This window comes from Hippoglossus stenolepis, chromosome 18 (assembly GCF_022539355.2).
Source record: "Hippoglossus stenolepis isolate QCI-W04-F060 chromosome 18, HSTE1.2, whole genome shotgun sequence".
Lineage (NCBI taxonomy): Eukaryota > Metazoa > Chordata > Actinopteri > Pleuronectiformes > Pleuronectidae > Hippoglossus > Hippoglossus stenolepis.
Genome location: NC_061500.1, coordinates 15,752 through 29,728, shown reverse-complemented (window position 1 = coordinate 29,728; position 13,977 = coordinate 15,752). Strand labels below are relative to the sequence as shown.

At 44.3% G+C, this 13,977-nt stretch overlaps 1 protein-coding gene and 1 pseudogene across 1 annotated transcript; both read right to left on the bottom strand.

Annotated features, from left to right (window-relative positions):
• Positions 1-6,377: 6,377 nt before the first annotated feature.
• On the bottom strand, positions 6,378-9,619 carry LOC124855056 (annotated as a pseudogene).
• Positions 9,620-9,917: 298 nt separating this feature from the next.
• LOC124855069 (E3 ubiquitin-protein ligase MARCHF5-like) lies at positions 9,918-12,335 on the bottom strand. The gene is made up of 5 exons (XM_047344566.1): positions 12,317-12,335; positions 11,919-12,049; positions 11,664-11,823; positions 11,064-11,230; positions 9,918-10,891 (listed from the first exon to the last, which is right to left on the bottom strand). The coding sequence occupies exons 1-5, from the start codon at positions 12,318-12,320 to the stop codon at positions 10,718-10,720; spliced, it is 636 nt and encodes a 211-aa protein (XP_047200522.1). The 5' UTR covers positions 12,321-12,335; the 3' UTR covers positions 9,918-10,717.
• Between the last annotated feature and the right edge of the window lie 1,642 nt (positions 12,336-13,977).

Here is a 13,977-nt window from a genome sequence, read left to right as displayed (position 1 = left end):
AGAGAGAGAGGGAGGCAGAGAGAGAGAGAGAGGGAGAGAGAGAGAGCAGACAGAGAGACAGAGAGAGAGACAGAGAGAGAGACAGAGAGAGAGGGAGAGAGAGAGAGACAGAGAGAGAGAGAGAGAGAGAGAGAGAGGGAGAGAGAGAGAGAGACAGAGAGAGAGAGAGAGACAGAGAGAGAGAGAGAGAGAGAGAGAGAGAGAGAGAGAGAGAGAGACAGAGAGAGAGAGAGAGTATGCACAGGAGCACTGACACTGAATGCAGACTGGAGGAGCAAGGCATCGAACCACCAACCTCCTGGCTAGTGGGCGACCCTCTTGACGCTGGCTGCTGTTTCCTGACGTGGACGTGAGGGTGAAATGACAAATCATACCCAGAATCCTTTGCTGTCAACATACATACAAATGTGTTGATGCAAATCAAGTGACCATGAAGACCGAGCGGCGTCTCACACACACACACACACACACACACACACACACACACACACACACACACACACACACACACACACACACACACACACACACACACAACCTCAAACTGTGTAATTTCAGTGAGAAGTTGAACCCTTCAGATCTACTCTCTAATCACAGAGTTCATGATCAGTAAGATAACTCTGCGTCCTGCTGCACGTGTGTGTGTGTGTGTGGGGTGTGTGTGTGAGTGATGTGTGGTGTGTGTGTGTGTGTGTGGGTGTGTGTGTGTGTGTGTGTGTGTGTGTGTGTGTGTGTGTGAGTGATGTGTGGTGTGTGTGTGTGTGTGTGTGTGTGGGGGATGTGTGGGGTGTGTGTGATGTGTGTGAGTGATGTGTGGTGTGTGTGTGTGTGTGGGGGGATGTGTGGGGTGTGAGTGATGTATTTACAGACCTGCCTCGAATCGAGTTTTAAACCCTTCAGTGTGATAACACCCTGTGTGGTCTCTTACTGCTCATACGTCTGTGATTCAGTCATAAACATGTGTGTGCATGTTAGTGCGTGTGTGTGTGTGTGTGTGTGCGTGTGTGCGTGTACGTGTGTGTGTGTGTGTGTGTGTGCGTGTGTGTGTGTGTGTGTGTGTGTGCGTGTGTGTGTGTGTGTGTGTGTGCATGTGGTCTAGAGGTCAGGATGAGCACGTCCTTGTGGGAGCTTGTTGTGGAGCTGCAGGTTCTGGTGGAGTCTGGCTGGGACACAGATACGAGAGCTGTGTCTAAACGTTTCCATCGTCTCCCTGACGACCGCCGGTGAAAAGACCTTTTCCCTGTTTGCACCTTTCAGCTCTTTTAAACACATTAAAACCAGTTTCTACCTCGTTAAACATTTATTGAAGTGATTTTTACTTTAAACCCAGCATTGATAGCTGTGTGTCATCCTGTCACCTCCTCCTGGAGATCAGGTCCTGTCACCTCCTCCTGGAGATCAGGTCCTGTCACCTCCTCCTGGAGATCAGGTCCTGTCACCTCCTCCTGGAGATCAGGTCCTGTCACCTCCTTATGAGGAGACGAATCTTTTTGCTGTTAAATGTTATTTAGAAATGATTTTGTAAAGAGGCTGAAAAATAATCGATATTTTCACTCAGTGATGGTTTGAAATGCTGAAAAATCTTTATTTTCAAACAAGAAGTTTTGCATTTGTGGTTTCTTATATTTCTCTTCCTTAAGTACATTCATTGTATTTTATACATATTGTGTCTCATGGTCCTGAAAATAACTTTAAACACACAAAGAAAGTCTTCAGATCTGATCAGATCTGAAATAACAATCACAAATGTTTTAGTTTTTGCTTCAGTAAGCAGAAAGTGTGTGAAAGTCAGTGTCAGTGATATGGAGATCTTTCAAAAGTTGAAGAAAACACACACACACACACACACACACACACACACACACACACACACACACACACACACACACACACACACACACACACACACACACACACAGCCTCCTCCCTCCATAAAAGAGAGAGTTTGAGACAGACACACCACAAACTCTGGAATGTGCAGTTTACATGGGCAGCTTTATTTGGCCTGAAGAAAATGTTCCTCATTGAGCTCAGAAAGCCACATCCCTCTCACACACACACACACACGCACACACACACACACACACACACACACACACACACACACACACACACACACACACACCAGTTGTACTTCTATCTTACTGAGGACATTCATTGGCCCCTCACTCTAACCTGACCCTCAAACAGCCCATTAAAGGGTCAGCAAGTGAGGACGGCCTAAATGTCCTCAGTCTGCAGATTGAAGGCTGAAAACGTTCCTCACAAAGATATTTGTACAAGTACACACCGTCCACCCACATGAAGAACATCAGCCATAAAAACGAAGCTCCATCTGTTATTAAGGTTTAATTTCTCGAGTCTTCGCAGCAGAACCAAGGTCGTCGGCTGCAGGAAACAGGAACCAGGCCGGAGCCGTTATTCACAGCGAGCGGAGCACAGACAGCCTGAGTGGATTTACACTGCTGGATAAATGCTGGTGTCAGATCCTTACAGATACAGACTGATTCATGCAGGAGGAGAAAATAAATACTGCCCCATGAGAACTGTTGTTAGAGTCTGTGATTTAACCTTGAAAACCAGAGCAGCAATCAGACTGTCCTAACATCCTACATTTCCCATCATGCAACTAATGCACATTCAAAACAGCTGCAGCCTCTAGTTGACACTGACAGAGTTTGACTTTATGAACAGCAGCTGAGTCCCAGGAATATTCAGCAGCTGGTTGTGGATCAGACAGATGTGATGATGTCACTCTCTGACACATGTTCTGGTTCCATGTCCCTGATGACTCATGTGATCATGAGCTCAGACCTGAGTGGGCACAGAGACACAGGCTGGAGTCGGCTCAGCGGACATTAGGCTTTAATAAGTCAGAGTCAGTTTGTTTTTAGAGCTCAGAGTGGGAGGGATGATGAATTCCTCCTCTAATACAAGGATGTGGACATATTTTCCTTTGAGGATGAGTAATGTGATGTTTTTAGAAAAGGAGCTGAGCTAGAGAACTTTAATCTAAAGCAGGAGTTTCCAAACTTTTCAGCCCTCGTCCCCCAAAGTAACCACAGACATACGTCCCCCATGATCCCAACGATATTGACTTGATTAGTTTCCTGTGCTGCTGTAAACTGATGCTGCCACTGATCTGTTGTAATCACCTCACGACTAACATGGAGGACAATTAGTCTATGGAAATAACACACTAGAGGGAAGAAACACTGGAAACACATCCCGTTTAAATATGGCGTTCCACAAGGACCAGTACTAGGACCACTTGTTCTGAGACTTATCTATAAATGTTAAACTGATGTTGGTCCAAACGTCCTGCAGCTATTTTCTAGAAGAAGAAGAAACAGAGCTGCTTATGCAATTAAAGAGCTAAAAAAAACAAGCGTCGCAATGGATCCCAAAAGTTTTTCTTTTTGACGTTTTATGATTGTTGTAAAAAGCACAAGTCAACGATTCATGAACCATTGAATTGATTTAATTGAAAATGAACTACAGCAGCTTATCAAGCCTTTGAAACAGGAGGCTCATCAGTCAGTGGGACCATGTGACCAGACTGGCACAGACCTGGTCCAACTAACTCACATCATCATTCATCACCTTCATCGCTAGCTTCTGCCTACACAAACATCTAGTTGTGTATAGTTTCAGCAGGTTGTGTATTTGTCTGGTTGGACCCTTCCTATAGAACGCCCCTGTGTCCCCGGCAGTGCAAACATCCCGGTGCAGCCACAGTGAGCAGTCAGGCCGGAGGTGTGCACAGAGCAGCCACTTCATCACGAACACCTCCAGGCCGAGTCGTTCAGTTCACTCCTCCTCACGACTCCAGGCCGACATGAAGCAACTGTGTTTTCCTGCCTGAGTTTAAAGCTGAAAACACACGGAGGAGCGTGGGGGCGTGTTGGGTTTGGCAGCTCTCTCCATGTCACCGCTCAGCTGATACTGGGGAAAAACCATGACATCGCACGGATCCAAAGTTTCACATCCATCATTTTCCTTAAAGCTGCAAAAGTATTGTTATTTACACATTTATAAGTGAACTAAAAAGAGAACCAGCAGCGACTCTGCAGCTTCCCTCAGCTCTTTGTTTTCTACTCTGCACAAAGACGTCTCCAGCAATTAGGCTAAAATATCTCAGTCATTTGCAGTCAGAGTCTGTGCAGCAGCGGTCATGGCGTGAACCAATTGGGAGTCAGTGTCAGCTGTCAATCAAGACGTGTGTTTTATATCCTCAAATAACTGATTCAAACCAAACTGATCAGAAACTTGAACAAACCTCAGAGAGAGAAGAACGAGCTGAAATGACAGAAACATCTTTACAAGACTTTGGTCTTAGTTTGGTCCATGTCCCACCTGCTAACATGGAGGAGGGGGGTTTATGAGCTATGCTGCAGCCAGACACCAGGGGGCGATGGAGATGATTTGGTGTCACTGTAAGGAGCTGTGATGGCGTCCATCTTTATTTACAGTCTACAAGACGTAGACACGTGTTGATAACACTCCGGCCTTTTCCACGACACGTATGTTTCAGAGTTGACATGCTAACGTCAATATTAGCTAAGAAGTGATAGAACTAGAAGCTGTCGATGTTAGCGTTAGCTATGTAGCTATAGCATAATCTCTCTGTGAGTAAACAACTTTATCATGTGATGTTGTTTTCATTTTGTTGTACTGCCCCCAAGAGGCCAGGCCTCGTCCCTGCAGCTTTAGGGACTTTGTAGCTGACTGTGGTTTACAGATGTGTATTGAACTATGATTGGACCAACTGATGTCATCTCTGTACCACAAACAACCAATCAGGCCCCTCTGCCCACAGCCTCATTTCCTCATCACCACTCCCCCGCTGTGGTTGGATGAAAGTCAACATTTACAGCCAATCAGAGGAAACACAAATCCATCAGCTGTAGATGTTGATTTCCAGTTGAGTGTTTTTCTGGACGTGTGTTTACACCCAGAACAGAACATGTGCACGTGAAGCGACCACAGATGTAAACGTCTCACGCAGAGACAGGAACAACCCGAGGGGCTGGTGTCGGTTAGAGGCCGGATCCGGAGGTTTGGACTGGGACACAAAGTTCTGCTGAGAAATTTAGACTTTAACAAATCACCTGTGGAGCAAATGTCTCCTATAAAGACACAGACAACACTGCCCTCTGCTGGGCGGTCAGGGTACAAGATCTAACAGCTGGTATGTAGAGATAAAAACCAAATGATCCATTAGAACAAAATAAAATCAATATGATGAGAAAAACTCACCTTCCTTTATATTTATTCTAAACCATTAAGAGACCAAACAGAAATCAATCTGGTATTGTTCTAGTTGACCTTTACAGATGATTCACAGAGAAGAAGAAGAAGAAGAGAGAAGTTGTAAGAAAAACATTTATTAATGATCCTGCTGATGAAACAACCAGAGAATGGTCAGCACCTCTGTGCTTTCACACTTCACACCAGTTTACATCAAACGTGCAAAATAACGTATAAAACATTATACAAACATCAGTAGGTCTGCACATAATAAAATATACATGTTTCTGTTGGCACAGTTCAGAACTACAACAGCAGTTTAATGGAATGAAATGTTTTAGCTCAGTCACAAATACGTACAACTCTTCAGAGTTTGATATACTATATATATATATAAATGTTTATGTAATGAAGTGTACAAGGCTTTTTAAATTTCATTTCATCACAAAATGATGAAGACAAACGTGCTTCATCTGTTATTAACTGCCAGAGGTCAAATGATGAAGCTGCAGCTACAGAACATTTTGTATAAGATTCATTTCTTGGTCTCAATGAGCCTGGTTCACATCTGTTTTCAAACATGGAACCAGTTCTGATCCAGTTCACAACCTGAACTTTGAACCATTTAGACCAAAAACAAATCAGAATGAAGGAACCAAAATAAAAGTAGGTTTTGTGGAGAGAGCACGGAGGCGAGGCAACGAAGAAGAAGGCAAGTGAGGAAAGCAGAGGACCAATGAGACACGTTCTTCCTTTGTAACAAATCACTTCATCAGTGCTGCTGACACTGGAGCAATCACACAACTGAGTTATATAAACCAACTTTAAAGTGTTTTCAAGGCTGATGATTTATCAGAAATGTGTGAAAACACATTTACTTTAGAAACTACATTCAAAAGCTCCATGTAACAAAACTGCTGCTCAATAAAGAAATCAATTAAAGATAAATCTAAGCTGTTGAATTGATGATAATACTTGTTTGTTTGGTTCAGAGCAAAATACAAAGTTTTACTGGTTGTCATGACAAGGGTGGGGGATTTGTGATTCACACGGTTCATGGATTGTTTTGAGTTGTCATCTCGATTTGGGAAAGTTTTTACTTTTCACAATGTTTTTGGACATTTTCTAATGAACAACAAATTGTTTACTTGCAGACGATTAACAGATAAAATACAGTTACTTGCAGCCTGAGTAGAATATTAAATAGTTTATGAACAACGTGTCTTTACTTGTGGACCATGAAACATTCACTAGTTAAAATGGCTCCATGGCCGTGGGGGCGTGTGTTGGGATGTGAAGCGTTCCCTCGGACTGTGGAAGGGGGCGGGGCTTCAGCGGACGCTCTGAGACATGTGCAGCGGCGTGAGCATCTCCTCAAAGATGGCTCCCTTCACGTTGGAGCCTCTGAGGTTCGCCTCCTGAAGATCACATCCTGACAAGTCACAGTTCTGGAGAGAAAGATCCATTATCGTTTTAGACACTTGTATTTGACCCTTTAGCACATGTGGTCAGGTGAGTTTAGATTTAGAGATGTGTGTGTGTGTGTATGTGTGTGTGTGTCTCTGCGTGCGTGCGTGTGAGTGTGCATGTCTGTGTCTGTGTATGTGTGTGTGTGTCTGTGTGTTCACCTCCAGGTCCGTCCCGGCCAGTGTCGCTCCTCTCAGGTTGCAGTTCTTCAGTTTGGCGTTTTTCAGTGTAGCGACTCTCAGGTTGATCCCCGTCATCTGACTTCCCTCCATGTCCACACCCTTCAGGTTTGCTCCTGAACACGTAAACACACACACACGTTCACTTTGATCTCAAACTAACTCCGTTGGCTTCATGTTGAGAATGTGTGTGTTCGTGTTTCACCTTCCAGATTAGCTTTGATTCCAGCTGGATCCTCAAAGTTACAACTTCTCAGTGACGCTCCCTCAGCGTTGGTGCAGAGCATCTTCACTCCCTGCAGGTTAGCTCCCTGTAACACACACGCACACACACACACACACAGACACACACACACACACACACACACACAGACACACACACACACACACAGACACACACGCAGACACACACACAGACACACCAGATGTGACACATCAGACTGATTCTGGGTCAGTGTTTACGCTTCCTGATTTAAACTGTGTCATATCTGATATCCTGAAAAACGTCAAGTGACGAGGACTCAAACGTGGCTCACGCCGAGACACGCCATGGACAGGTCCGCTCGCTCCAGGTTGGCCCCGCTCAGGTTGGCGTGCGTCAGGTTGGCTCCTCTCAGGTTGGCCATCTTGAAGTTGATGTAGCGCAGATCCAGTCGAGACAGATCTGCACCGTTAAAGTTCAGACCCTGTGGAAAACGGACACACTGAGAATCTGAGCTGAAGTCGGTGTCACGTGTCCAAATATTTAAAACATGCAGGTTCTCTCTGTCTGTGTGTGTTTGTGTTGATGTACCTGACACCGCAGCTCTGACTTGGTGGTCGGCCCAACAGGAATCTAATAAACTCTTTGCGGGTCAGAGGTGAGTGGTCGTCAGGCGGCTGCAAGGACTGAAAACACACCGGAGTCAAACCGATGACACTGAACATTCATGACCGTCAGTGAAATGTTCTGTGTTCACGCTCACGCACCTTGATGAGAGTCTCCAGCTGCTCGGCGAGCGGCTCAATACCAAAGAAACGAGCCTCTTCCAGGACGCCTGCAGTGACAACAACACGGATCAGTGGTCCAGGAGGTGGGAACGTGTGTGTGTGTGTGTGTGAGTGTGTGTGAGTGTGTGTGTGTGAGTGTGTGAGTGTGTGGTGCTGCTGTACCCAGTGGGTTGATCCCGTCGTTGATGATGAGCTGTCCATGTCTCAGGTAATTCAGGATGGGTTCAAAGTAGTCTGGGCTGCGATCGATCAGGCACCCCCTGAGAGTCCTGCTTGTTCCCCACCCGTCTGAATTCAGGACGGACAGGAAGTTAAACAAAGGACCATCTCTGTTCAGATGAAGAGATGAACGTTGTGTAGTGTCGTCACCTTTCTCTCTGAACATGTGAGCCAACATGCTCTCAGGCTCTTTCCTGACCAGTGTGCTCCTGTGGAAACACACAAACACGGCCATGTTTCAGTGATGTCCAGCTGTGTGCAGATGTGTGTAGGGGAGGGGTTCAAAGCAGAGGGTCACTTTCCCCTGCATGAGGTGCTTGTGGACATGAGTGTTGGACACTGTGGTGATTGGTCACGTTATTACTCTACCTGGTGGTGGTGAAGCAGCGTCCGCCCACATTCAGCGTGAGCCAATCAGAACGTTCATCCTGAGGATCTACACACACACACACACACACACACACACACACACACACACGTAACAACAGTGAAGGAGACGGACAGAAAACTGACGCCATGGAATATTTTGATTCTGAGACATTTAACTGTACTGAAGTACTGATGTACTGTAGAGTACTGTAGTACTGATGTACTGTAGTACTGTGGAGTACTGATGTACTGTAGTACTGTGGAGTACTGATGTACTGTAGAGTACTGTAGTACTGTAGAGTACTGTAGAGTACTGCACCTGAAGGTGCTGATGCTGCTAGTTATGCCATCATGATGTTACCATGGCAACCAAATGAAGCCTCATTCATTTTCTCCATTCAAACAGAAAGACTACCCCCTGACAACACGCCCACACTTTAAAACAGGAAGTATAATCCTGTACTTGGTTTCAGTTCTGTTACTGTGAAGTCTTCTTACCTTCAGATGAATCTGCCTCTGATATGTACAACACGTCATCATCTCTGAGGAGCACACACACACGTGCACACACACACACACACACGCACACGCACAGTAAGTGAATTGAACAGGTCGCTCACGCGCTGCTCCAGTTGCACTCCTGACTGTACCTGATCAGAGTGACGTCATCGATGAGGCCGCCGCTGCCGTTATAAACACCGGAAGCTCGAACCCGCAGCTTGGCGCTGGCCGCGGCCAGAAGGTCCTCCAGGGAACCGAACACCGGAACCACCTGTGACCGGAAACAGCTTCAGTCGCCGCTCCGCCGCCATGTTGCTACTGACGCCATGCGTGTTCTCACCTTCCCGTCAGCGGAGCTCCCGTTAACGAACAGAGTGACTCTCCTCATGGTCCCGGGACGGTAACGGCTCTTCTACCGGAGACTCATCAAAACATCACTCTGCCACCACAGGAAGCAGCGCCCTGCCTCTGATTGGCTGCTTTCCTACACGTAACCAATCACCAGTCTGCTTGGCTGAGTGTCACCCAATCAGAGGGAGAGGAGGGATAAAGACGCTGCGGCTCACACGCCCAGTGCAGCAAAATAAGCCAATCAGCTGCGTGTATTGTTTACAACAGCCAATCGGTAAGGTGAAGGGGCGGGACAACCACATCGTCCTAAGATCGGGAAATAAATCAAAATGTTTATTTTTCTCTTCAGGTAAACTTTATTTTTTAAATATTAAAACACTTGGTATAATCTGATGTTATAAACTTACTACTTACTCATATTCAGTGTGTGAAAATTACCAGGTTAAAAATAATTCAAATGATATCCAACCTAAATAAGAATATAATGTGATGTCAAACGTGTGTGTCCTTTGTTTGCTGCAGGTGTGATGCAAGTCATAAATATATGTTAAATCAAATATCATCTATCAACGCAGAATGAGAGGTTGACGGTTGGTTTTCCAGAGATATTTATTAGACAAATTATTCTCCAAGACATAAAATAAGAGCTCAGTTGAACACACTCCTGCAAGGACACTGCATTAATCTTTGAATTAATTTTCATTTGGCAAAAGCAAAGAAGATCAATACTTTCTCAACCTTCTGCTCCAGGAGCTGCTTTCTTTACCTTAACCGCAGGAGTCAAAAAGTATTACATATTAATATTATTTAATCAGTGTTTTAATTCTCCTGTGTCAACATCTGGTCTGAACTCTGCTTTAACTGAGCATCAGGAGGAAGAGCAACATGAGACCAATAAATAACCACACCCTTATTAATCTGTGCATAAAACTCTGAAACGCTTCGACTGTATCCCAAACACCCAAACCTTCATTCTACCAACACCAAGGATTCAGCAGCTCGGAACTGTATGATTTCAAAAAGAGCTTTTTCTCTCAGGCAGACCTGATTCAGCTATTTAAGCCAGTTAGCATCATAATAGGCACTGAGGGTAAATTGATTGTTTGCAAACAGGACCGACAACATTTTTTGACATTCAGGACTTTTAGAGCCAAACTAAGATTCAAATATTTTGAAAAAGTGAGGGGGGAATTTCTTAACTTTTTTAAATGAGCCATAAACTGCTTTTAGAATTGGAAAATGTCAGACTTTATACTGGTGTCCGTGAATTATGAGACGCCAACGGCCACTGGTGCGAAAAAACCAGTCTCCTGAGTTCTGCTTTTTGTTTCACAATAAAAATACATTTGTTTTTTTTATAAAATCATCTCTGACATCGACTCCAGCTCCCGCTACTCGTTTCCACTCTCCTCTGTGTCCTCTGTGTCCTCCTCGCCACCTTCGTTCTGTCCATTCCCGTTTCTCTCAGGGTAGTTGAGGATGTTTCTGTTGGCCTGGACGATGTACTGCTGCTGTTTGAAATACACCTTCAACACTCCTTTGATCAGCACGAACACCAGGCCCCCCTGTGGGAAAGAGAACAGAAGGGTGTCAAATCAACAAAAGAACTAATTGCTCTGGTGATACAGTCACGTGTGGACAGATCTGAGTTCTTCACATATAGACTGTGAATAAAGATGGGGCCAGTGAAAATGCAGCACAATGTCCCAACACCCCCGACCGTCTCCCTGTCTTCACCAGCATCGTGCGCTGCAGATTCGATGTCACCCGTCGAAACAGAATCCTCCCGACCAGACTGGCGATGGAGGGAAAGATGAGCGCTCCGCACAGAGTCCTGGACACGGAGAGATGGTCTCCTGCCCCGGGTCCCTCGGCAGGGACACGAGGCAGATAACGGTAGCTACCTGGTGTAAAACAGTTAGGAATCAGTTTTTAATTTGGTCATAAACTACATCGCATACATGATATTATCCAATCACTGTTTTATATTTATTGTAATCAAAATCAGGGTTCTATTTTGAGAACTGAAATTTAAATAATCTTCAGTTTTCTTCTAGACAAATACAAACAACAGTTTACATGGAAATTATTTGTATTGGTATAATCATCGTTATTAATAGTAGAGTAATTAATACCACTGCATGTTTTTAACAATATGTATGTATTTGTGAACACCTCAAATTACTCACAGATCAGTTCATCAGTCATGAAACATGACTTCATCACCAATTACTTCTTATCTCTGCATATTTATCCTCCAACATTTGTCTTGTTGAGTCTGAAAGTGAACTGCAGGGTCCTTCATGTGATTCAGGATGTGCGTCTGTGTCTGTTTACCTGGAGGCAGGTTGCGTTTGTGCCACAGCCGAACTAAATAATCCTCCCAGCGGATCATCTTTCCCAGGACCAACACCACAGGGATGGTGGGCAGACCCATCAACAGGAAGAGCGGGTCAGCTCGCTCCATCACATACAGCCCCTTCTTGTGACCCACAACCTGCGCGTGACAACACAAAGAGGTGAAGCTCGTACACACTGTGACGCTCTGTGGTTTCATATTGTGTCTGTGCGAGTCGTGTCAGCTCCGTGCACCTGCATGACGGTCACAGCTCCGTATGTGACGGCTGACCAGTACACCGTCCCGACAACCACCCCGACAGCTGCGAAGGGACTGACTCGGGACAGAGCTCTGTCCACCTGCTGCAGGAAATACACTAAGGGGCCTGAGGACAGAGAGGAAACCACACAGTGGAGTTATCACCACGTTGTGTTCACGTTCCACAGAGATGCCCTGTGATAAACAGTGATCCCAGTTACATGGGCCTGCTGCCACTCACTCACTACAACACCAATGTGGATTGAAGTAGTTGTTTGAGTAAAAACTAAAGTGAGCAGCAGTTTTAGGAAATTACTATTTTCAAAAGATGAGATCAAATATTGTTGCGAGGTTGTTAAAGATGATCATTCTGTGTTGTAGAGCCGTCACTCACCCATCTTGGGAAGACGACGTGGTATTCGGTGCCACACTGCGGACAGCTCACCACTCCTCCACTGTTGCCTTTTTGCTTCGTCGCAGCCAGCGCTGCAGACACGACTGATGGATCCATTTGGTGCAGCCTTTACACCTGCAGGGACTCACCCACTCCGCACTGTGGTCGTCCCGCTCTGTGGCAAAACACACCCAGCAGTGTCTGGACAACACACAGGTGTGGCACGTTCGAGGGATGTTAGAGAACTTGTCACACAAATGTAGACGCAGCAGAAGCAGATATCGTCTCTTTAATTCCACACTTTCTTTCTGGTCAACAGCCAACACCTACATTACCCACAATTCAATATGATCACCAGCAGTTTGGTTTAGCGTTGAGCTCTTACTTCTCAGGCTGCTCCTCAACAGCGGCCATGATGCTTCGGGAACTGACTCTTCTCTCTCCGATGTTCTCATGAGCCCATCAGACGACAGCTAAGACCTGAAATCAATATTTATGGATCGACTGATTCCAACAAATATACGTTACAATGAACAGTTACAAGCGTATAATGGAACTAAGTTCTGTACTTGAACCTGCATTTTTGTTCAATTAAATTCAAATGAATTCCTGAAGGTTTCCCATCACTTTATCTGATTTCATCCCAGTTCAAGTTAAATGTAAGACTTTGTGTTACCACATGGAACTGAATTTAATACCTGATGTTAATACATAACAACTGATTCATCATTTGAAGCAAAACTATTCAAAAAAATATCAAACACTTTCTGATTTCGGACATGGGACATTTTTCTTCTTCTCTTCATCATATATGAAGCGTGAGCGAATGTTTGATTGAGGTTTGGACATTTGAAGATGTTGCGAATATATATTGAAAAGTGACATGCACTTGAATAACCTTTGTGTATTAATTATGTTGTATAAATAAACTTGTCCTGCACCTTTGCTCATTCTGAAAATAGCTCCAGTAAAACCAAACTGGTGACACTAAATTTATCCTCCACCAAATTCTTCCCAGACTAAAGTCTGTGCCTCAATGTGACCTGAGGCCGAAACACGAGTCTCAGTGAAACACAACAACTCTGTAGTTTCACTAGAAAAGAATGGAAATACAAGTGTTGAAGTACTCTGTAGAAGTAAGGTATTTAAAATTTTACTTGAGTTAAAGTAAAAAGTTAAATATATACTCAAAGTTGCAAAGGTACAGTTTTAACTATCTTGATCTGCATTAGTATTCATCATGATTTATTCAATATATTTTGTTTTAAAATTACTTGAATCAGCAGAGTAACCAAAGCTGTAAAATAAAAGTAGTGGAGGAAAAAGTACCACAAAGGTTATCATAATCAAGGACATTTACTCTGATTGAATCAAACTTCAGATACTTATACTTTACTGGAGTATTTTCCATTTTATGCTGGTTTATATATAAAATATTGTAATTTTTACTCCACTACATTTATTTGACAACTTCAAATGCTACTTACTTTGCAGATTCTGATTATTGCTTTGACATATAAATCAAATGCTTAAAAGCTCTGAGTCTCTTTGGAGCACAGCTTCCTACGAAGTGAAACTAATAGAGAAAGAGTTCTTGAGAAATGAGTTCGTTTCAGTCTCAAAGTTTCAAAGTGACCAACACATTAACTATTTGAACTGGT

What these genes read in the sequence shown, in the direction of transcription:
- LOC124855069 (XM_047344566.1), bottom strand. An exon ending in CAAACGCAACCTGCCTCCAG is followed by an intron (nt 11,231 to 11,663) that starts GTAAACAGACAC and finishes GTTTTACACCAG; the next exon opens with GTAGCTACCGTTATCTGCCT. An exon ending in ATCTGCAGCGCACGATGCTG is followed by an intron (nt 10,892 to 11,063) that starts GTGAAGACAGGG and finishes TCTTTCCCACAG; the next exon opens with GGGGGCCTGGTGTTCGTGCT.